Source organism: Xenopus tropicalis, chromosome 5 (assembly GCF_000004195.4).
Source record: "Xenopus tropicalis strain Nigerian chromosome 5, UCB_Xtro_10.0, whole genome shotgun sequence".
Taxonomy (NCBI): Eukaryota; Metazoa; Chordata; class Amphibia; order Anura; family Pipidae; genus Xenopus; species Xenopus tropicalis.
The window spans coordinates 67298626-67323785 of NC_030681.2; the positions used below are offsets into that span (position 1 = coordinate 67298626).

General features: G+C 39.7%; 2 protein-coding genes across 7 annotated transcripts in view; both read left to right on the top strand.

Annotated features, from left to right (window-relative positions):
• The window catches only part of ncoa7 (nuclear receptor coactivator 7), an 81841-nt gene extending 74122 nt beyond the window's left edge, over window positions 1–7719 (top strand). For all 5 annotated transcript variants that reach the window (XM_031901997.1, XM_031901999.1, XM_031901998.1 and 2 more), the window contains 2 exons: window positions 2006–2079; window positions 2819–7719. In XM_031901997.1, the coding sequence (XP_031757857.1) occupies window positions 2006–2079; window positions 2819–2954 (210 nt within the window). In that variant the 3' untranslated portion in view covers window positions 2955–7719. The remainder of the gene's footprint in view (window positions 1–2005; window positions 2080–2818) is intronic.
• A 5001-nt stretch (window positions 7720–12720) lies between these two features.
• On the top strand, window positions 12721–20929 carry LOC105947410 (LINE-1 reverse transcriptase homolog). Of its 2 annotated transcripts, XR_004222779.1 has the most exons (3): window positions 12870–13773; window positions 14447–15158; window positions 19259–20929. XR_004222779.1 is itself a non-coding variant. In XM_012963603.3 (2 exons), the coding sequence occupies exon 2, from the start codon at window positions 15246–15248 to the stop codon at window positions 18198–18200; it is 2955 nt and encodes a 984-aa protein (XP_012819057.2). In that variant the 5' UTR covers window positions 12721–13773; window positions 14447–15245; the 3' UTR covers window positions 18201–19252. The 2 variants fall into 2 exon arrangements, 1 of the variants encoding a protein (XP_012819057.2); XM_012963603.3 differs by lacking the exon at window positions 19259–20929 and having other exon boundaries at window positions 12721–13773; window positions 14447–19252.
• Window positions 20930–25160: the final 4231 nt, after the last annotated feature.

Sequence of the window (25160 nt, forward strand, 5' to 3'; positions counted from 1 at the left end):
TGTACCCCCCCCTACTCACATTAGTAAGATGCTGGTTACCTGAGATTTCAGGATGCAAGGTCTCAGAACACATTGCTGATAAGTGTAACTCCCCACTCTCACTAAGGGTGTGCTTGTCCCAGTATACAAGGTATTCCACATGAATATATATACACATATAGAGCAATGTGGCAGCACCCAGGTGTAGTTTCAATCCCTGCCCATCAATGCAAATGGCTATGGCCTCTCCCTCTGGTTTAGAATCTCCCGCAGAGTGAGCGGTGAGGCAGGAAGGAATCGAGTCAGGGAGGAGGGGAGAGTAATAACAGAGGGCACAGCACCGATACTAATTAAACAGCTACTTTTCTAGGGAACTGCAGCGCTGAGAGATCTGAGCAATCTAAAGAAAAAAGATCTTAGAATAAAGTCTTACATACTGGCACTCACGTCTTCCTTCATTCCCGCTCTCGTTCTATGCCAGCTTCCCAGAACATTATCCTGCTGACTGTGCGCTGCTCTGCGCACCGCAGGGGCGTGTGACGTCACTTCCGCCCGACAGTGGCGTGTGACTCGAGTATAAGCCGAGGGTGATTTTTTCAGCACATTTTATGTGCTGAAAAACTCGGCTTATACTCGAGTATATACGGTAAATAGTAACTGTGCCATGCCTTAGTTATTTGAGTTTATAGGTGTGGCATCTGTTGTACAAAATGTTTGGGGCCTGGTGTTTTTCAAATAAGGTGTCTTTAATGTGGAGCACCATGCATGCCCTAAGGCTACTTAACTATTACTACTTAAATATTGATAACCTTCCCACAACCTCATTGCCCACAACAATCTTTTTTTTTTTTTTTGAGCCCCAGTCACCTAAACTAGTAAACTATGAGGTTAGACTCTCATGGTTGGGGTTGAAAAAAGGCCCTTGGGAGGGGACATGATTACTCTGTACAAGTACATGAGAGGGGATTACAGGCAGATAGGGGATGTGCTTTTTTCCAATAAAAAAGATCAGTGCACCAGAGGTCACCCCTTTAGATTAGAGGATCGGAGCTTCCATTTGAAGCAGCGTAGGTGGTTTTTCACGGTGAGGGCAGTGAGTTAGTGGAATGCCCTTCCTAGTGATGTTGTAATGGCAGATTCTGTTAATGCCTTTAAATGGGTGGTTTGCCTTTAAGTTAACTTTTAGTATGTTATAGACTGGCCAATTCTAAGCAACTTTTTGATTGGTCTTCATTATTTATTTTGTATAGTTTTTAAATTATTTGCCTTCTTCTTTTGACTCTTTCTAGCTACCCCGGTAGCCTAAAAACTATTGCTCTGTGAGGAGACAACTTTGTTGTTATTGTTACTTTTTATTAGTTATCTTTCTAGTCAGACCCTCTACTATTCATATTGCAGTCCCTCATTACAATTCTACCATAGCAACTCCCTGGTTGCTAAGGTAATTTGAACCTCAGCAACCAGATAACTGCTGAAATTTCATATTGGAAGGTTGCTGAACAAAAAGTAAAATAATTAAAAACCACAAATAAAAAATGAAGACCAATTGTAAATTGTCTAAGAATATACCTTTTTATATCATACTAAAAGTTAACTCAAAGGGGAAAATCCCTTTTAAGAATGCCTTGAAGGAGTTCTTGAACAAGCATAGTATCCAAGACTATTGTGATACTAAAATCTGCAGTTAGTATTGATGTTGGTATGTATAGTTTGTGAATGTGAGTGTATAGATTGGTAAGTATTGGTATATTTGTGTGTGTGTGTTAGGGCTTGTTTGAAAGGGTTGACTTTGGCCTTTTTTCAAATGAACTTAACTATGTAACTGTGTAACTATGTGGCAGATAAGAAAATAATCTATGCTTTATCAGTTTACAATACCCAAGGGGTAAAAATATAACAAAATTGAAACAATAATATGTTTGTTTGCTTAGTTCATGCAATTATGGCACCAGAAATGTTTTCTTTTGATTATGGTACCTTTTAACACACACATCACATACATTGTAAACTATCTTTTTTCATGCAGGTATATAAGTGGAGTGGAGAAAATTCCTATTTCATAAATGGAGACATAAGCTTTTTGGGGCTAGGAGGAGGAGGGTGAGTTGCAGACAGCTATTTTCCTTATAATTTTAAGTCATTTAAAGGGGTTGTTCTTATTTAAATTAACTTGTATATATGTATAATGTGAGAGTGCCATTTTTAGAAGTTTCAGTCTAAATTTAACCTAGCAACAAGCCATTGGTTTAAATAAGAGACTAAAATATGAAAAGTGCAGGGCCTAAATAAAAGATGAGTAAAAAAGGTAACCATAAAATTATAGCCTCATAGAGTTTTTTGTCAGTGAAAGCTGGAAAAAGAAAGAAGAGAAAGGCAAATAATTCAAAACTCTATAACATAGTAAAATTTAACCTGAAGGTGAACCACCCCTTTAACACAAAGAAGGTTGTGGTTTTTAATACACTGGATTTTTCACATTTAAAAAAAAAAAAAAAGAATGTAAAAAAGACCACAGTTTGCTTCAGGTAACCCATACCTGATTGGTTGCCATTGGTTACTCAAATGTGCAGCACCCATTCAAGCCTTTAAAATAATTTGACAGTACCCAGTTTTCCTGCCTTGTGCCCTGTCACCTTTACGTGATGTCCGGGCACAGCTATGAATGTTGGGCGTTCTAAAATAAACATATTTCCCCAGATTACTTATTTGAAGTTCCTTGAAGCTCCTTTTTCTTAGCTATGTGAATTTTAAAATTGCATCCTTTCTAATTGTTGAATAACAAGTACTCATTTTGTGGGATTTTCTAATATGCTACTTTTTTATTTCTATTAACCATTAGAGGGCGTTTTGGCTTGTGGCTCGATTCGGATTTGTATCACGGACGCAGTAACGCTTGCTGCACCTTTAATAATGACACTATGTCCAAGAAAGAAGATTTCATTGTGCAAGATATAGAAGTGTGGGCTTTTGAATAAACCAGGACATAGACACTGATGTCCTGCAAGAGGAGGTTCCAATAGAAGTTACAAAACCACATGTCTGCCTTTCTTCAACTTAATCCACCATGGACCATCCCATCACTGCAATAGAGATTCAATTTATTTCCTTAAATGCACCATAACGAGTCCATTTTTGTGGTGGGTAATGTCCACCCTATTGCTATTGCAAAGACTGAACGGATACCTGTAGGAGAGAAGTCAAGCACTTGGTAAGGGTGCAGAAAAAGGTCCAAAAGTGATACATTTCTTTTGACTATGATGCTTATTTTAAAAATCAGACTTGAAAGTATATATTCAAAACAATGTGGCAAATGCATTGTTCCATAAGTAGAAAGGGAAAGCAGAGATGCCTTCAATACTTGAAGAGAATTGCATTTTTTAATGTTTGTGTTTTCTAGTTAATTTATTGCATTATGTCATTACCTGCTTTTTATGAGACATGAGTTATAATGGCACTTGTTTCTTTTTAAGGTTACTATTGCATTTATATGTAAATGCGTCCATCAATTAGATATATTTAATTCAATCATACAGACATAATTATGCAGTACAGGTTTTCAAAAGAAGTTATTTGTAACCCATATATAGCTCCCTTTAATTTGACGGCTTCAGAAATTTCAGGACAATGTCACTTCATGGTAAAGTATAACAAGAGCTAAAAAGAAACAACGTGCCCCAAAGCATAAACATTTTATAAAAACATATATATATATATGTTAACAAAATAAAGTAGAACTGCATATGTTCTTTTAATGTAACTGTGAACTGTTATAATAGTGAATAGAAAAACCCTTATCTTATTGAAAATGACTTCTGCTGGTTATATCAAATATTTCCAGTAAAAATGTAACCATATTTTTTTCAATAGTTATTATATAAAGGGAATCTAGACAAAAGGCTTTAGAAATGTCCACACATTCCATAAATTTCAAACAGCATTCTTTGTAACAAAATCTCTGGAAAAAGAACTTCTAGATTGCCATACTTACTATGGGTTCCGTCATTGGGGGCCATAAGCAGCCTTAAAAGGCTGCATATAAAGATCTGCAGCCTTTTTTTGGAAGTGTCAATTATTCTGAACAGGACCATGGCATGATGTCTCTGGAGAGGGAATGCTGGGAGGATGAGCCAAGATATTAAACCACAAAACTTTTTAGCAGCCTTGTGCACTTAGAGCTTATTCTTTCAAATAAACAATGTCTTCTTCTTCAGTATATATATACAATAAGAGGTATGGAATCTATTATCTAAAATGCTTGGGACCTGGGGTTTCTGGATAAGGGATTTTTCCGTAATTTGGATTACCATAATTTAAGGGCAAGGGCAGACAAAGCGTAAATCAGCCCTGCACTTTTCTGCCTGGCCAAACGCCACTCTTTGTGTTTGCACTAAAACCCATGGCAACAGCCAGAGTTGTGCACCTACAGAGCAGTGCAGATTGGCAGTCGGCCTGGAAAATGTTCGCTTTTGCGTTTTCCAGGCTGACCGGTGATTCGCACAGTTCTGTGTGCGCACACTCTGGCTGTTGCCATAGGTTTTAGTTTAAGCATTACATAAATAGAATTGTTTTGCCAGCAATATGGAGCAAGTACAAAGTACTGTTTTATTATTACAGAGAAAAAGGAAATTGTTTTTAAAAATTTGAATTATTTGCCTAAAAATAGACTTTACGGGAAATGGCCTTCCCATTCAGAGCTTTTAACAGGATATAAATTCTTAAATATGTACCATCATTAGAGCTGGGAAATCAAAATGGAATGTTACTTTAAGATTACTTCAGAATTAATTTCTTAAATACTATTTTATGTATTATAAAATTTTTATATACAATAGTAAGTTCAAGCTATACAGAATTTGACAGAAAACAAGTGACTTGGTAATGACATGTATAATGAGATGTGAAAGGATTATTCCAAAAACACCATATTGTACTGAGAAGCGCCGGTCGTTTCTGCAGCTTGATTTTATTTTTGTATTTTCTTTTGTTTAGTAGCTATATGTTGATTATGTCTTTTTCTTGGAAAGTGATGTATAGGGAGATTGCTGTCCTGATTCTACTTATTCAGTTCCACTGTATTACAAAACAAGATAGGTCACTGTCCGAGTTTTCCAGGTAGATGGATTTGCTGTTATAATAAATTGAGTATCTTAAGCAAATAGTGGATTTATCCATTTTGATAAAAGGTGATTAAAGAAGCTGTTTTTTTACGTATAATAATCTCACTAAGAGGTGCCAGCACTTTTAAGCTATTGTCATAGCAGCCAATGTTGGGTGTTTTATGTGGCTTTTTTAACATTGAAAAATAATGGCAAGCTCATTGCTCAAAATTGCCTCTTTCCATTCCATTGGTCCACATTTTCCACTGTAATAACACATTGGGATAACACTGTTAACTCTTTTATTGTATAGAAAGGAATCAGATGCATCCCACAACGTTTAGAAAGGCTGTTAGAATCCATTTAACAAGTAAGTTTGCAATGCGCATGATATTGTGTGTATCATTAATCCTCCAGAATCAGGCTTCAGTGGGAGCCAATCAGAAATGAAAGAAAACAGGCTCCTGAGAGTGATTTATTTAAATTAATAGATTAAATTCGAAACAGAAGTAAAAATAGAAACAGTAGAGTAGTAGGAACAATATTTGGACCAACCCCTTTAGAAAAGCATTTTCAAACTAGCAGCTTTGAGGAATTGTTCTAGCTGCAGCCCACTCAGATGTTTCCTTATACATATACCTTTGATAAAAAAAGGATTATACGGCCCACAAACATGCGGTTTACCTGACTCCAGCTGGAGCAAATTAGTGACCTCTGAACCTTTGGACACAATATCAGGCTCATCAGAAACTGACTTTTCTAAATCTTTGTTTAAATTTTGATCAAATGGGACAAATCACTAACTGCAGTTTGTCTTCTCTTTAAAATGTAAAGCTTTCCAAATTCCAATGATTACTAGTCAGCTGTGATGTATGCTATAGACTGGTGGTTTTGTCTAACCATGTGCTGCAGTTCTGTGCAAACTATCAGCGCTGAAAGATGAGAGATTGTTAGGTATTGTCTTTTCAGAGACTATAAAATACATATGCTGTATGGCAGATTAGTAATTTATTTAACTGCATTTGTAGTTGTACAGAAGCCAAGTGAAGTCTGAACTATAAGGCCCATGTCCCACGGGGAGAGCCTAGTAGTTAATCTCTGTAGTTAATGACCTGTAGTTAATCTCTGCTACCGTGAGCGACCAGTCTCTGTGAATTGCCAGTGGAAAGGCATACCTGTTGCGCAACTTTAGAAAAACTAAGCAAGGCCTATGCCTTTCCACCAGCAATTCACTTTGTTGCCGGTGAAAATGCATTTTACAGAGATTAGCCACCTGCAGTAGCAAAGATTAACCACGGTGACTAAGTCTCCCCGTGGGACATTAGCCTTATTTGAAAACCAAGTACTTATCATCCATGAGGGATGATCACATTTAGCTATATTGCACTAGATTTTACTCATTTACCTGGAACTGGAAGGTCTTAGTGATGTGTGGGTCAGGAAAAACTCAACCCACACTCGATCCTAACCTGCAAAACTTTAACCTGCACCAAACCCTAACCCACAAAATGTTGCCATTGTAGGGTCTTCTGCCTTCTGCCCTGTACACGACTTCTGCATGTGCCTTAGGTTCCAAGACAGGAAGCAGAGAAAGAGTGTATTTCCCCACTCTGATCACACTCAACCAGAATTTGCAATGGTTGCCCAAATTATAACCATAATCCACCTGACCTAAGGGGAAACTAGCAGGTTCTGTGGGTTGTGGGTCAGCCCACACAGTGCATAGCTACATGAAAACAGTGAACAGTTTGACTTGCACATGGGCTTTATAGATAAACTTCCTTAGTTATTGGACTTAAAACCGAGGTTTAAACAGCAGGTGGGGATTTCTCCTGTATGAGTAATCGTACAATGCAAATGTAAAAAAATATACTTTACATATTTGGACTAAAATTTGATTTTCTTCCAATTATGTGAAAATTCTTATAAATTTTTCATATATATCAATGGATAAACTCTCATTTTCACCCAGTAACAAGTAGAAAATCAATAGAACATGGCAGAATTTCACTCTGGTGATCTGTGGTTAGCTTCTTTACTCTTTGCAAATATTCCCCCTGAAATCAGAAGTGGGGCAAATACTGTTTAAAAATCATTAATACCATAAAAAATAAATGGTAAAGAACGATTCCTAAATACGATTCCTGATTTTATTCATGTCTACTTGCTTTCCTTTTCTGATGGATGTTCTGTTGCATACAAGTTTCTGAGACCCCCTGTGAAATGTATAAAGCCACAACAAAATATTATGGACCCAAGATTATTATGTGGAAGCCAAAAAGTGTAATTAACTCACCACAATAAAACAATGGTAATAAGGAAATTATCTGAATTTAATGTAAATATGTAACTAGCGGTTCTGGTGTTGGATGCTTGTTTGTTAGCTATGCGGAAGTGGCCTCTTACAACACAAGATAAGGCTTTATAGAACTGAAGAACTGAAATACAGTATGTTATCTGTTTTGTATGAGCATGTGCACAAATTGCTGTCCTGTTGGATATTGCATAAAACACAGCTCTTTTCTATCTGCAACAGAGTTTGCTTTATTAATGTGCAATAACAGCAGTTAATATGAAATATATGTAATGCAGTGCAACCACAACATTGTTCAATAAAGAAATATAGAATATGGTTCAAACTAAATGTCTATAATATATGTGTAATATGCCAGTAGAATGTGTAGAACATGGGACTCCTCTAACACCCACTACCTGCAATTAATAGTATCTTTCATCAGCGCCCAGTTGAGATGGTGTCAATTGTGGCATCAATAACAACATTAGTGTTTGATTCACTTTGAGTCAGTTGTGTCAATAGATCAAACTCACTATGGGAACCCTGACATTTTCTAAAAGTTCAGGCTGGTGTTACTTTCTGGGTTCTCTTGTGTAAACCCATTTCATTAGATTGACAGTGACTCGCCAGATATTGTATGGGGCACTATAGTATAGGGAAAAAAGAGGATCTGTGTCACGTGGGTGGAAAAAAAATTGCTTACTGACTCCAAAAGTGCAAATGGACCAGTTCCCAGATCAACAGTTGGGAACCCTGTGTTTTTTCCTTTTCTAAAAATCCATCCAACCTTCTCTTTAAAGAGATACTGACACAAACTGTTGTTAAATATATTATAACATTGTCTTTGCATGAGCATTAGAATTTTGCCATAAAAGTATTTCCTGATGATACTTTACCTATCTGATCCCCCAAGTTGAGGGGGCTGCCATATTTGTGCAGTAGTAGTCCGTTAGCATTAGAATCTATGACAGGTTCAGAAGGGACAGTCAGGTTGGCAAAACAGTCAGATTTAGGAACTCCAAGTAACAATTACTTACAAAAGCAGCCCTATCAGCGAAAAATGATGAGCATGGCCTATAGGTAACTTTTATGTACATTAATATTTAGTAGTTTTTTTGTGTCAGTATCCCTTTAAAAGAGAAAGAAAGGTAAAAACTAAGTAAGCTTTATCAGAAAGGTCTATGTAAATACAGCCATAAGCACTCACAGAAACGCTGCACTGAGTTCTCTGTGAAAAGATTAGTTTTGTCTGTCTTCCTATGCCAGAGACATGCAGCTCTCTGCTCTCTCCTGCTCCCCCCTCCCTCAAGAATGCTAAGAACTCACTCCCCCTCCCTTAGGAATGTGGATCTGAGCCAATCAGCAGGAATCTGACTCATAGTCTAACTAACTGAGCATGTACACTGGTCTTGCTTTTGGTGCATTATGGGAACTTTCTTTACACAGCTCAGCATTTTTTCTTCCTGTTTGGCTTCTGATCATCTGAACGGGAGAAATATGGGGAAACTTAAGGGAACTATTGAGACAACTGAAGGTATGCCTGCAGCTTGAGATTAACACTTTATAAGCCTTTACTTCTCCTTTAAGCAGCTAAATGTGCCTGTCATCTGTCAGCACAGTCACTTCAGGGGGAGAATTCTACAGCTTCACAGATCTCACTGTAAAAATACATTTTCATGTCTTAAAAACTATACCTTCAGGATGAATACTTAACAACAGATACTGTATTTCAAATCGTACCATATTGACATATATATCAATAAATACTGACAAAATATTGACTGAACTTTGTCTATTAATTGGTTGATGTGACCTAACATGTATGTGTGTTTGAGCACAGTGACTAATGTGAGTTAGGGGCAGCCATTAGTACTTAAAATAGTAATTTTCTATATAGAATTTTGTTCTAATCAGAATGGATGCCCTTGTGTCTGCTGGAAGGACCTACCGGTAAATAAAGCATCTGAAAGTTTATTGTATGGTCTCCATATATGTTTATACATAGTTATATTTGTTATAGTTTTTGAATTATTTGCCTTCCACTTCTACATCTTATTAGTTTTCATATGGGGGTCACGGACCCTGGCAGCCAAAAACTATGGGGTGTATATTTGCGCGACTTTTTCGTACTTTGCGACAAAAGGCGCGACAAAATCATATTGTCGCGCCTAGTACGAAAGTTTCAGATTCATTCAAGCTTCGGTATTGTGACTTTCCTTGGGCCAGGCTGGAGCTGCAGAGTGCCATTGAGCCCTATGGGAGACTTTCCTTGGGCCGGGTTGGAGCTGCAGAGAGCCATTGAGTCCTATGGGAGACTTTCCTTGGGCCAGGTTGGAGCTGCAGAGTGCCATTGAGTCCTATGGGAGACTTTCCTTGGGCCGGGTTGGAGCTGCAGAGAGCCATTGAGTCCTATGGGAGACTTTCCTTGGGCCAGGTTGGAGCTGCAGAGTGCCATTGAGTCCTATGGGAGACTTTCCTTGGGCCGGGTTGGAGCTGCAGAGTGCCATTGAGCCCTATGGGAGACTTTCCTTGGGCCGGGTTGGAGCTGCAGAGTGCCATTGAGTCCTATGGGAGACTTTCCTTGGGCCAGGTTGGAGCTGCAGAGTGCCATTGAGTCCTATGGGAGACTTTCCTTGGGCCGGGTTGGAGCTGCAGAGTGCCATTGAGCCCTATGGGAGGCTTCCAAAATCATGCACAGAAGGATCAAAGTCAGAAAGGTTTTCCTGTGTTTTACGATCGTTCAGATACGAAAAAATCGTACTTTTCGGCCATTATATGATCAGATACGAAAAAATCATATTTTCAAATACAATTTTTCGTACTTTAAAAAGCACAATACAAAAAAAATCATCTTGCTTTTTAAACATATGAAAATCGTACTTTGATAAAGCTGCCCCTATGTGTGATCTTACAGTTTTACTGTTATTTCTTCTTTTTTTTTTCTTATCTTTCTATTCAGCCCCTCTCCTATTAATATTCCAGTCTCTTTTAACCCACTGCCTATTTGATAAGGTAAACAAGACCTTAGCAACCAGGTAGCTGCTGAAATTCCAAACTGAATAGCTAATGAACAAAAAGCTGAAAAAAAGAAATGAAAATTGAAAACCAATTGCAAATTGTCTTTGTATATTGGTGTCTACACTATAATAAAAGTTAATTTAAAAGTGAACAACCCCTTTAACTAGCCTATGTAAGTTGACAAGCCCATTGTTTTTCTTATTTGAGGGTGTTAATAGTGCTAATAACAAGATGTTAATGGATGTATAAAGTACAGTGGTGCATATGGACAGTTAATATTGTAAAAAGGTTTTAACCCAAACTACTTATTTTTTTAACGGGAAATGTTTGCCTTCTCACATTTTTTTTGTTAGCTAAATGGAACACACAAAAAAAAATTTTTTTAGTTGCTTCACATTTTTATTTGTGTATGAGCTAGCAACTATGTATCAAACAGCTGTTGTCTGTCACAAACTTCAGTAGAGCTTCAAGTTGGAGAGCTCAGAAGAGGCTGGGGCTACAGGTACTGCTAAAAATTGCAGCAACTAATGTGCCAAGTTGTTCAGGTTAGTACAATAAACTAATATCTAAATAAATGCAGCAACAATCGCACCAGAGACAGCACACTCATAAGTTGTCTTGACACAGGGAAGTGTCCCCACATGGGAGCATCCACAGCTCATTTGAGCCTCTTTGGTTTCAGAGCATTGCCAGGATTGCTGAGCCCTTTACTATTAGTCAGAAATATACCCAAGCACACATACAGTACTTACTTTTAAAGTAAGTTATTACAGGCTAGCATACCTCCCAACTGTCCCGCTTTACGCGGGACAGTCCCGATTTTGCTACCCCATCCCGCTGTCCCGGATAGCCGCCGATCTGTCCCGCTTTTAAAGGTCTCCTGCATGACGTCACACGCATGTCTGCCCTTAGCGCCGCAGCTCTGCTCAGTTCAGTTCTAACATAAAGGCCTTCACAGTGCAGAAGCTGCGGCGCTAACAAGTGCGTGTGACGTCACGAGGAGGAGAAGGAGAGCCCTGGGGCGCAGCCGGATGGTGGTAGGAGCAGGGGGATGCTGGGGAAGACACTGGAGGAAGGTAAGGGGCAGCTGGAGAATGTTGGGGAGGACGCTGGGGGGAGCTTGAGAATGTTGGGGAGGATGCTGGGGGGAGCTTGAGAATGTTGGGGAGGACGCTGGGGGGAGCTGGAGAATGTTGGGGAGGACGCTGGGGGGAGCTGGAGAATGTTGGGGAGGACGCTGGGGGGAGCTGGAGAATGTTGGGGAGGACGCTGGGGGAAGCTGGAGAATGTTGGGGAGGACGCTGGGGGGAGCTGGAGAATGTTGGGGAGGACGCTGGGGGGAGCTGGAGAATGTTGGGGAGGACGCTGGGGGAAGCTGGAGAATGTTGGGGAGGACGCTGGGGGGAGCTGGAGGATGTTGGGGAGGACGCTGGGGGAAGCTGGAGGATGTTGGGGAGGACGCTGGGGGGAGCTTGAGAATGTTGGGGAGGACGCTGGGGGGAGCTGGAGAATGTTGGGGAGGACGCTGGGGGGAGCTGGAGAATGTTGGGGAGGACGCTGGGGGGAGCTGGAGGATGTTGGGGAGGACGCTGGGGGAAGCTGAAGGATGTTGGGGAGGACGCTGGGGGAAACTGAAGGATGTTGGGGAGGACGCTGGGGGAAGCTGAAGGATGTTGGGGAGGACGCTGGGGGGAGCTGGAGGATGTTGGGGAGGACGCTGGGGGGAGCTGGAGGATGTTGGGGAGGACGCTGGGGGAAGCTGGAGGATGTTGGGGAGGACGCTGGGAGGAGCTGGAGGAAGGTAAGGGGCAGCTGGAGGATGTTGGGTGGATGCTGGGGGGAGCTGAAGGATGTTGGGGAGGATGCTGCAGTTGGGAGCGGCCTATAGTATGGGGACACTGGGGGAGGACCAGCAAGATTTTTATGCACTTTGTGTATGTTATGCTTTTCAGACGTGGTTTTGTAAAATTGGCCTGTTTGGATGGGGGGGCGTGACCAAAAAGTGGGTGTGGCGGCAGACATTTTTGTCCCTCCTTCTGCTTTTCAAATGTTGGGAGGTATGGGCTAGTGCTTACTTCAGCTGGTCCTAATTCATGAGATCTTCTCTCCTTAGCTGAAGTTGTTTTCTACCTTATTCTCCCTACAATAAAAATAGAAAGCAATTGTAAAATGTAATTATTTGTGGGAATATATGAAAACATTAAGCATTGTGAAGGTGAACTACCGCGTCTCATATTTTCTCAGTTTATGTACTTGGTCTGCCACCTAGTGGCTGCTTTTTGTTTCATTTTAAAACAGCAGCACCACACAAAAAAAATTACAGGGTGCATAAAAATCAAACCAAAACAAGCAACAGAGGAATTTTAGTGTTTCATAATGCTTGTGTTCCTAACTCATTTTGCACCACTGGGTACATTATCAGTGAGAGAGGTGTAGTATCTCGGAGGAATATCCCTTTTATACTCTCTAACCTATGCATCTTGCAAGAAATTTAAAATGCAGGCTGCAAGTTTAAAGATATATTAAAGCCCATAATTGCAAATTTATCCATCTTAATAGACATAAACCAGCTTTTATACTCATAGTCAACAATTGTAAGGTTTTGTTCATAAAATGTGTGTAGTAGTACAAAATGTGAATGATAGAGCAATAAATAATATGAACTATGAACTATAATGAACTATGAGTCCATTATAGAAGGACAGGGGGAAATCTATTTTCCCTCTCTCCCTTCTGGTCGTGCTTGCTCTCATGTAAGAGCTTGGTGGATGGTGGGGGGTTCCCTGGCTCCCCCGCAGGGTCTGCTTCCTCTATAATTATACTACTGTGGATTGTACATTCATCAACACTTTGAGCTGAGATACTATAAGAAGCTCAGTCATAACACCAGGGTAAGTAAAAGTTTACAATAATTTATCTCACCTTTTTGACTTTTCATTAACTAACACTTAAGCTATCCTTATACACCTGCACACATACTATACATAGTTTTTGTTCTGCCCCTTTCCACACAATGAGGTTATTCTGTTAATGGTAAAATATCATTCTAAATGAGTTTATGCGCAGAAGGCTTCAACGTAAACAACACTTTTTATGAGATCTGTTCAGTCTTTAACACCAGTGCTTACATATTTTATTGTTCTAACATTCATTATCAGTGCAGAGAGGCACATTGCGTACCAGGCTTATTGTGTGCCTATATAAAGCAATGTAATCTGGAGGCAGGGCTGAAATTCCAGAGCTGGAAGAAGATTGGATAAAACCAACATGTGACCTGTATCATCCACTGTAAACTGAACTAAAGTAGGAAGCAAACGTGGATCAAGTATCTACCGCCCTGCGGTTTCAATCACTGAATCTTTAACTAATGCTTTTCAGATTCAGGTAAGTGTACAGGTAACTGTATGTGCTTTTGCTTACGTGTTGAACAGATATAGGATAGACTATTTTTTTATTAACATCAGTGAAAAATTGCTATTGCTAAGTGCACATACAGCAGCAGTCACATAGGATTTAACAACACAATATTATTTAGGGTCATGTAATAACAGGTGCATGGTTTGCTCCATTTAGTAATCAGTAAGTAGCATTTATTGGGCTGCTATTTAAAAGCAAATATCTTAATGAAACTCTCTGCAGCCTTTCTGCTGTGATACACTATTTCAGGTCCTGCAGGCATCAAGTAAAGGTCTGCCTTGTGACAGTTCTGCTTGGCACCAAACGAAGTTTTAATCAAGTTGCAGAACACAGCCAAGGCTGTATACTTTATATAGATGCCAGAGGACATGTCCATAGGGCAGCCCCTTAAAGCCCTCTGACACTACTAAATAATGTTCATTGATGGCCTGGCCCATGGGGTAGATTTTTTAATATTATTATGTGCCTTTCCCCCAAGCACTATAATAGAGGGTCTCATTCAATGCCTTGCCTTTGTTGTCATTTTCATCAGAAGTTTTCAATTGTATTTAAACAAAAAAATATTAAATACCACCTGATTTGATACTTACTATGTTGGTGTTTGCTATCTATAATAAAGTCTGCCTTTGTTTGGCAACAGGATAACATGAATTCTGTCTAACATGTAAGCCATGATGTCAGATGATGAAATGAACTTCTGAACAGGAAACTACTATGGAGGACGACAATAAACACAAAACACTATTGTCAGATAGCAGATCGGTGGGTAATCTTAAAAAGACATGGCAGAGCTGGGCTGAAGAACGTATGGAGTATCAGAGGCTTAACCCTTTTAGCAATGCAGTTCTGCCAGATACAACCAGGCTGGATATAGAGCACCCTGAGTATGGGAGACCAAAGGCAGGCACTCATACAGAAGAAAGGGGCAAAGATGCCCACAAACATTTGAACAAAGAGTTGGAAGAACTTTGCCTTATTATAAAAAATATTGGAATATTGGGAGAAGATGGAAATACAAGGGTTACATTTGGGAGGCTATTCGAAACATATGTCACTATTTCCAACAAACTAGTTGGGGTGCTGATAAGAGGGAGAAAGCATGGGCTGCTGCACTTTGAAGGAGAAATGCTTTGGCAAGGAAGAGATGATCATGCAGTCATCACCTTGGTAGAATAATAGGGTGTGCTGTTTTCTCAATAACAGCATTAGAGAATGTAACATTTATATAATATCTTGACCTTTGATTTATCCACCAGGTCTGCTGGTTAGCCAGCCTTCCTGGAGTTCATACATTCCTGAGTGGGTTCAGCTGCACTCATGCTTTTGTCTTCTTCAGTGGGTAGAAATTAGAGGTTTACAATTTAATATGAAGCTCTTTTGTAAATGCAAAATAACGACGGACATCGCTCACGGCAAGGCCATCTCAAATCTAGCGCAATATGGCTAAGATCTCAGTGACCTCTTGGAATATAAGAGGGCTTAATTCTAAATTCAAAAGGAGTCTCATGTTTACCTACCTAAAGAGGTACCCTCCCTCTATTCTCCTACTGCAGGAGACCCACCTTACGGGCCAAAAAATACTAGCACTTAAAAAACCCTGGGTGGGATGGCACTACCATTCTACTTATTCCTCCTACTCCAGAGGAGTTTCAATACTAATACGTAAAGGGGTTCCATTCGAATTCATCAAGCTACATACAGACTACTATGGTAGATTCATGATTCTTCATGGTCTCCTAGCTCATAAACCCATAACAATTGTTAATATGTATATACCACCGCCGTTTGCGATGTCCGTCCTAGATCAAGTTGTTTCTAAGCTGGCAGAGTTCCCCATAAGTCCATTTCTCATCATGGGTGACTTTAATAACTGCATGAATCCCTCTCTAGATAGATCTAAAATAGAACCCAACACATCTACCAGACTTGCGGGATGGGCAGATGCGCTACACCTTACAGAGGTTTGGAGGTGGAAAAATCCCACAGCGAGAGTTTTCTCCTGCCATTCTCTCACCCACAAATCCCTCTCAAGAATTGATCTGGCTTTTACTTCTGCCGATCTATTGCCCATGGTTGATACAATACAATATCTACCGCAAGCCCTGTCAGACCACTCCCCACTTAGCCTCTCCTTCCGCTGGAACCCATCTCAGGTAGACAGATTATGGCGGTTGAGTCCTTTATGGCTCAAAAATGACGTAGTTGCTGCTCAGAACCAAAATGCATACACAGAATACTGGGAATTAAACGATAAATCAGCTTCACCACCAACGCTATGGGATGCCTCTAAGGCAGTTATGAGGGGTGAACTAATAGCAGTAATATCCCAAGTGAGAGAGGAAAAAAAGGAACACTTAAACGAGGCAGAGAAAACTCTTATTGCAGCAGAAGCTACACATACCCAAAATCCTACAGAGCACACATATGAACAGCTTCTGTCTGCAAGAAGTTCCCTTAGTCGGGCTACTGTCTCACTAACAAGAAAGGCAGTGCTATATCAAAATCAACGCATTTTTGAGCAGGGGGACAAGATTAGTAAACTTCTAGCCTACCTGTCTAAACCCCAGAACAACTCTACAGCAATATCCCACATTCGCCAAGATGACGGCACACTTACCACAGAACCTAAAACCATTGCACAACAATTTGCCTCCTACTATAAAAACCTATACACAACTACAGTCACCTACACTAAGGCACAACTAATACAATACCTAGCAAGCATCCCTATTCCAAAATTAACCCCAGCAGATAGGGCATACCTAGATGCCCCAATTACAAGGCAAGAAATTGCCGACGCAATTGCCACCCTTCCCCCCAATAAGACCCCAGGTCCAGATGGACTACCATCCAACTGGTATAAGGCACTATCTGAAAATATTCCCACTAAACTACTAGAAACTCTGCAATATGCTTATGATAACCAAGCGCTACCCGCCTCCTTTGCTGAGGCGCTAATAGTGGTCATTCCGAAGCCGGGTAAAGATCCTTCCCTCTGCTCCTCATACCGCCCCATTTCTCTAATCAACACAGATGCCAAAATTCTGGCGGTGAGGCTCCAACGGGTGGTTCCTGACCGTGTACATCCTGATCAATCAGGCTTTATGCCCGGGAGATCCACTGACATTAATCTAAGGAGACTCTTTACCAACCTACAAATCCCTCACTTAGAGACGGGCACCAGAGCTGTGGCCTCCCTTGACTCCGCCAAAGCTTTTGACTCAATTGAATGGGGATACCTATGGGAGGTCCTGTCCGACTTCGGCTTTGGCCAATCATTTTTAAAGTGGATCAAGCTGTTACACCAACGTCCCACAGCAAGAGTCAGAGTAAATGGGATTACATCTCTCCCATTCTCTCTGGAAAGAGGGACTCGTCAAGGCTGTCCTCTCTCACCAATATTATTTGCCCTAGCAATAGAGCCCCTAGCCATACTGATCAGAAACACCCCGGGTATTAAGGGCCTTACGTACGGCAATATCAAAGAAAAAGTATCACTATATGCAGATGACCTACTAGTATATCTTGTAGATCCCAGGGATTCGCTGACCTCTCTGTTGCAACTAGTGGACAACTTTGGCCACTATTCCGGTTTGCGAATCAACTGGGATAAATCAATCCTTTGTCCTGTAGATCCGCTTCAACCACAACCCGTAGTACCCAATATACCTCTGAAGTGGGCCAACCAATTTAAATACTTGGGGGTCTGGATAACTGTGGATTTTACTAAATACATGTCACTCAACCTAGACCCCTTACTTTCAGATCTTAAAACCCGACTGGCACAATGGTCCAAGCTACCACTCTCACTCTGGGGCCGCATAAATATAATAAAAATGATATATCTTCCCAAATTTCTATATATACTACACAACGCCCCGGTCTTTATCCTTAAAACTTTTTTTAAGACGCTTAATCAGATTATCCTGCCATTTGTCTGGAACAATCGGCCCCCTAGAATGGCCTGGACGAAACTTTGCGCTCCCCTAACTGAAGGAGGCTTAGCCCTCCCTCTTTTTTACCATTACTACCTAGCCTCGCAGATACACTACCTACACTGGTGTTTTATTCATGACCCTTATAATCCGAATATGCAGCTTCAGGCAACAATACTAGGATCACTGGAAGGACTGAGTAGCTTTCCATATCGACACCTTAAAGACACAGGCCCACTACCAACAACCTTAACTATCCCGCATAAAGCTTGGACCATCGCACTCACTCTACTCAAACACCCGCCACCCTTACTTACGTCTAGGCTGCCTCTCTGGGGTAACCAATACTTACCACAACTTAGGTCACTACACAACTACATATATTGGCCTCGCCACAATATCAAATATCTGGGAGATCTAACAGAACACTCAACCTTCCCAACATACGCACAGATCTGAGAGAAAGCTCAACAACCTGCTCTCCCTTTTTACAAATATCTGCAACTGCGGTTAGCGTTCAGGGACCAATTTGACACTCTCACCCCACAGCTCACTTCATTAACAGTGGAGGTAATCCTTCATTCTAACAACTCAGCAAAGCTCACCTCAAATCTATACCAAAACTTACTTTCAGTAGGCCCCAAACCCTTTAATTCCGCACAAATATGGTGGACCTCCCAAATACCAGCACTCACCCAAGATGACTGGGAAGAGGCAACAGACTCTATGTATAACTGTCTCATATCTATTAAAGACAGATTAATACAGTATAAAACCTTTCATCACCTCTATATCACACCATTAAGGTTGCGCCAGATGGGCCGTACCCCAACAGATCAGTGCCCGAGATGTGCAGCAAGCCCTGCTAACTTCTTTCATATGATCTGGTCATGCCCCCACATCTCTAAGTTCTGGTCAGCAGTCACCAAATACCTATCAAACAACCTAGCCTTCCCCAATGTGACTGCACCTGAAACCTGCTTGCTAGGAGTCCTAGACAACATAATTGCCCAAAACAGCTCCCGGATACGCTACAGAATATTATTGTTCTATGCAAAAAAAACAGTCGCTATGCATTGGATGGGCCCTACCCTGCCCACCATTACAGCCTGGAAGAATTTAGTGAATGTGGTTGCCCCTCTGTATAAACTCACGTACGAAATTAGGGGCGCACCTGACAAATTTGACAAAGTCTGGGGCCCTTGGTGTGATCTAGAGGGTAACTGAACGATCCTGCTCCCAGTTACATAATAAGCCCCCCAACGTCCTCCCAACCTGTTCTCCCACACCCTGAATACACAAGTTCAGTAGGGTGATGGATCCAAGATGCGGGAATTACTGCCAGCTACACACTCTGTAATGTCATACCTACCCACTCAGTATTGGTAACAAATCCTAAAGGTAGACCTGGAAAAGACTAATGCGTCTTCCTCATTGCATTGTTAAATGTGATATTTTGTGTTTTGTTTGTATGAAAAGTTAATAAAATACACCTTTCAAAAAAAAAGAAATTAGAGGTTTACAGACTGCAGATGTATACAGATACATGGGAGGGAATGAAAAACACAATGGCACAGCTAGTAGAAGGCATCAGCACAAAAATACTAATAAGTCCACCATAAAAAATGTAAATATAATCCAAATTTTTGTAAGATGTATGAGATAAGGTATGCTGGAGAAGCATTGCATATTCCATGATGGACAGTCCCTAACATGGTCTGGGGCTTAATCGTCTACCAGGCATGCAGCTTGAGTGACTAATGATACACAGCATGGCATCTTTTATTGATTTCCTAACTTGTATAAAAGAGACATGCCTGTTGGTACCTGAACACATATGACATCATGGGGAAATGACAATATACAGTATTAACATAGTGATTTAGGTTGAAAAAGACACAAGTCCATAGAGCCTAACTGCTAGTTGATCCAGAGGAAGGCACAAAACTCTTATCAAAGTCTCTCCAAATTTCCTTTGGGGGTAATTCCTATCTAATTCCAAGATGGCAATTGGACCAGCCCCTGGATCACTTTTTAATAAGAGCTATATACAAAAGCCCTGCATTTACTCATTTGCTAAAAAGTGACAGATGATAAAGGGAGATCAGAAAGTGCTGCTGGACCTTCTCAGGCACTCATAAATGAAGGTTCATTATACCTGTATCCTACCCTGCTCCCTAGCACTTACTATAGAGCTATGGACCACAGGAACATTTTTTTTGCTTGTGGGCATCTCCCATAAATGCCTTTTCCTTTACTAATGTATGTCAAATGCAGTGATCCGGCCTAATTGCTTAAAATATGAAAGGAAATACTTTTAGCGATATCACTGGATTACCATATCTAAGGTGCTTTAGTTGCTGCGATTTACATGTTAGTAGCTGGAAAAGCAGTTATGAGACATTTGTTGCCATAACAGATGATATTCTGCAAGACACATTATACTTGTTTCTTACAAGTGCCATAGGTTTTCAAGCATTGGTCTATAGGAGTAACACTTTTCTGGCAACTCTCCAGGATGACATTACTCTACTTTCCTTTTCCCAGTGGCTTTAATTGTCAATCCTGTAATTGCTGAGCAGCATGGTAGCACAGTGGTAACTATTGCAGTGCTACCATGCTGCTCAGTTTTATTTTAACGAGGGCACCATGTGTCCAGGCCAGACTGGCAATCTGTGGCCACTATTTATTTGGCTGGTGGGGGGCTCTTTGGGCCTCTGTGTACTTGAGAGGGCCTGTTTGAATCCCATTCTGGGCCCACAGGAGTTTGTGTAGTTTCTGCCTACAATCCAGAACATACAGTCATGTCAGTCAGTTCTGATGAGAGTCTAGCGCGTGTGTTTGCATAGTAGTGTGGAGTGTGTGCTCTGCTGGGACAGAATTAAACGCACAATCTCTAAACACCCCTGCATAACATGTCAGTGTTCTATAATTAGAGGATACTTATAGAAACCTGTAAACCTCTTTGAGAGATGGTAAAAATCTGTTCCATCAGAGAAATCCACAAGAAACAAATCAGAAAGCAGCTTGATTAATCAAAACTCTGTTTTACCATTAGTATCCTCTGCCTGAAACCTCTATCATCATTTTAGGATTGTCTTACTGCATAACATAGTTTGCTATCAAATGCAGAAACAAATCTTTATTTAAGTATAAAAGTGGTGTCTAATAAACCTAAGTGATCATTACCTAACATTTGTTACTGTAGAATCCAGTTCTACCATTACAGTGACTCAGTAAAGCAGAGGGGTGACTCATTGTAATAGTGTCCTGTTGTGCTATCATTAATCACTGAATTAGATATCATTGAACATTAAAACAGGGCACATGGTGGTTTATGTTAAAGAGACGAAACATGGAAAGATTATGTTCTTGCAAAACATATTGTTCTGTTTAAAAGTATAAAGAACATGCAGTGGCAACTGTGTAGGAGCATGGTTCATCACCCTAAAATCTGTATGGCTGAAGAAAACGTGGACCAAATATTACATCTGGTAACATACCCTAACCCTTTGGATAATGTAGGTCTTTTAACACAGAATGATTTTTTTGCTGGCTAAGAATACGCCTAAAAACACATAATAAAGCATTTTCAGATGGAGAACCACCTTTGCTAATAGTTTCAGACAATTCTCATTGGTGCTAAAGGAGTACGAAACACTTCCATACAACCTCAGGTTCCCACCACTGGACCCCCTTCCAGCCCTCTCCCCAAACAAGCAGAGCACCAGCAAGTTAGTGCACAGCGCTAGTGAAGGTGAATGCAAGTAGGCACTTAATGTTTTAATTCTTGCACCTATTCTATAATGAGTTTTTATGTCTGGGAACAACTGTGTGGGGGGGTACACCAAGGGGCATATTTATTATAATGTGTAAGCCAACATCACTGGTGATGTTGCCCATAGCAACCAATAAGCAAATAGATCTGAACAGTCACCTACAAGTTAAACGAAAACGAAAGCAAAGATCTGATTGGTTGCTATGAGCAACATCACTGGTGATTTTGGTTTACACACTATAATAAATATGCACCCAAATGTAGCTCTGGCTTTTGTTTATAATAAAAGATTTAAAAAACAAAAAAAACAGGTTTCTTAAAGGGTTTTGACCATTCTAATAAAAAATTGCTTAGAATTTGCAATGCATTATTTACTGGAAACATGAACATGCCCACAGAACTCAACAGATGTGGCCACAATTATGCCGATACCTGCTTTTCCAACATCTCTAGCATTAAATATAAATGCTCAATGTTAGAATATTGCTGGTGGGATTTGCTTGCATTCATGCACAATTGCATTGGTAATTGCATGGGAATGGATGTTGGGCCATCAAGGCTGGCTTACATTGGCATTTAAATTCATTTCACACGTGCTCAGTTGAGGGTTAGGGCTCTGTGCAGACTGTCACATTCTAACACCTCTACAAACCAGTTCTGTGTGGACTTAACTTTGATGGCAGGATTATTAGCCTGCTAAAACCGGAAAGGGACTTCTGCAAATTATTTGCACAATGTAAAAAGCTGGATTTTGACTGCACAGTCAGCGAATTTGAAGCTCCTGAAACTGCATTTTGCTTATGTATATCTACAAGATTTAACTGATGGAGACAACAAATCCTTTTTAAAAATTAATGCAGTGTTTGCAGTAAAGCATGAGTACCTTTAATAAAATATGAACCCAGTTGTTACTCACCAAGCCTGTTGTCAGTGTGCTGCTTAGATGATGTGGTGATTGGAAGTTGAATGAGTCAGTAAATTAGACAGACCCTCTTTTTTAAAGTAATACTAACACCTTTAGTTTTGTGATTAGATCTTTTCTCTGATAATTATAACTATTAATCACAAAATCATTAACAAAATCCAACCAGATAAAAAAAAAACTTTTTTTTGCTGTAAAAAAAAAAACAAAACTTCACTTCCTTATATGGAGAAAGATTCTTCTTCCTGTAAGCGGTGAGTACTACTGTTTTATTCTTGCTGATGTTTTTCCTTTCAACCTCTCTTATCTCATACAATCTCCTGCAAAAAAAAAAACCCCTTCTCTTTCTGGAAAACTCAAATGCTGCACTGCTATGCTCATTATTTTTTATTTTATTTTTTTTAATGGTGCTTTTAACTCATTCTTCTCCCTTACTTGATTATTTTTGTCTCCTTTCTTGCCTTTCCTGCACAAGGGCCATGCAAAAATAAAGTAAAAAAATGAAAGAAGTTTTCTAGTGCGGTGGAGATTGTTATTGTATAGTCACATACCTAGACTTGTAAGAAAGAGGCAGCATTGCGAGCTATGAGCTCTGACCCTGTGTGTCACGTATTATAATTGGACACAATTAGCTGCAAGATTGTTCCTTACAAAAACAACATGTCAAATAGACATAGAAGGACGTCAAATTGAAGAAAAGGGTCTGAAAGACATATAGGCACATTTTCATGAAGAATACAGTTCTGCAAAGACCTGAGAAGTATCACTATTCATTAAAATTAGCATTTTCTAAGCCATACTCCAAAGTTACAAAGTTGTGTAAAGTGAGATTTCAATAGAAGTCTGGTCTCAGGTTAAATAATGGTGATCAACACGACAGAGGAAGCACATTGGTGTTAACTAGACAACCAACTTGGAAAATACACAATTTCCTTCCAAGTAATGGATTAACTCTGTGAGCTTCAGAATTTATTCATGTAAAAAAAAAAAAAAGTGGTTCCCAGCTGTCCAAATTAGAGTAGAGTGTTGGCATGATGAAAGGCCAGGGGGGCATTCATGCAAATTCTAAATAGCATAGCATAGCTTAGCTCCTACTTCAGTGTAGCTTGGTGTTCAGTCAGCCAGTCGGAGGGGATATGCACCCCATTAACTGCAGCACGCAATTAAAAGGTGTTGTGCTGATCATTTGTTTGCTACAGGGGGTGTTCTGCCCATGGATGGCTTTTAAGGACATCAAATTGAATGCTTTGGGGTTTTTTTGGCATCTTTTCACAATAAAATATATATAGAAATGAACAACCAATATTATAAAACTATTGTAACTAGAGTTATTTTTAATGACATTAGAAAGGTTAACATTTTACATGTTCTTTTCAGGTCATGAATATGTTTACTGTTGTAACTGATACTCAAACGGATCAATATCTCCCCTTCCTTCTCTTGCCAGTGTAAGATTACAAATTACACAACACTTAGTTAAGAGGTCACAGATTTGATGACATGACAAGGAATCTAACAGTTAATTAAAAATTAGAGTTTATTTCCTTTGTTTAAGTCTTTCTTAGAGCTACATGTTAAACTGAGTCAGTTAATGGCACAGTATGAGCTCTTTAAAGATGAATGCATCATATCAAGATTTTGAAGAAAAATAACTTATAGGCTTAAAAAAATAATTTATAGGCTTATAATAATAAAACAAGGAACAGCTAACAGTGTAAAACAAGTTGAGGGATATGAAAAATAAATAGATGGGGTTAATACTGTAAAATGTAAAATATCTGTAGAGATTCGTAATATGTAGTTCAGAATTACTTATTTCTTGCCTAAAGGGGAAATACATACTTTTTAACATAAGTTCCGTTAACTGAGTTTATGTAAAACATGTCCCCTCAGTAAAAACTGACAATTTAGGTATTTATATGGTTAGACATACACATGATTCATCACTTTGAGAAGAAGCCATTAATAAAAACCCAATGCCAGCAGGCAATCACAAGTGCCCAATCACTCCAAGCCTTTTTCCTAATGAGTTTACTAAATTTGTAGTGCCACTTTCACAGTGCCATTCCAGCAGCTGGGTAGGCAAAATACACCAGTCCTCCCTCTTAATTATTTAATAATTATTATCAGGCATGACAAAGGGGGCTTACACATCATTTTAACATAACTGAGTTTATGTTAAAAGTGGTGTATATTGCTTTAAATGAGCATTATGCTAAATAATGAAAAAATACTTCTGCCAAGGGTATTTTTGGTAACTTCATTCATAATTTAACAGGAACCCCTCCATTTTTACATGAGCTCTTAAGTGACACACTTCAATACATCAATGTATCTAAAATTAATTTGCAAAGGCTTTTCAGGGCACTGAAAGCTAAGGCTTGAACTGAGCAGGACCATTTATAAAAATCTGCATTCTTATGGACACCTACAACTCATGGAGATTATTATGAGCTAGCAGAACTGGATTGACATTCAAAAATGGTCCAGGTACACAAAGGCCCACACAGCAAAAGACATGGTGGCAAATATATATACTGAAGCAGGCTTCTTACCCATGAATATTCTAACAAATGCACAAGATATGCATAAACGTGTAAAAAAGTGACTTGTCTATAGGTTTAAATTATTTATTATAGTTAAAATATTTAGACCTTCTTCATATATCACCATTATTAATGTATTACATAAACGTCCATTGTGCTTAATAGCCAAACAA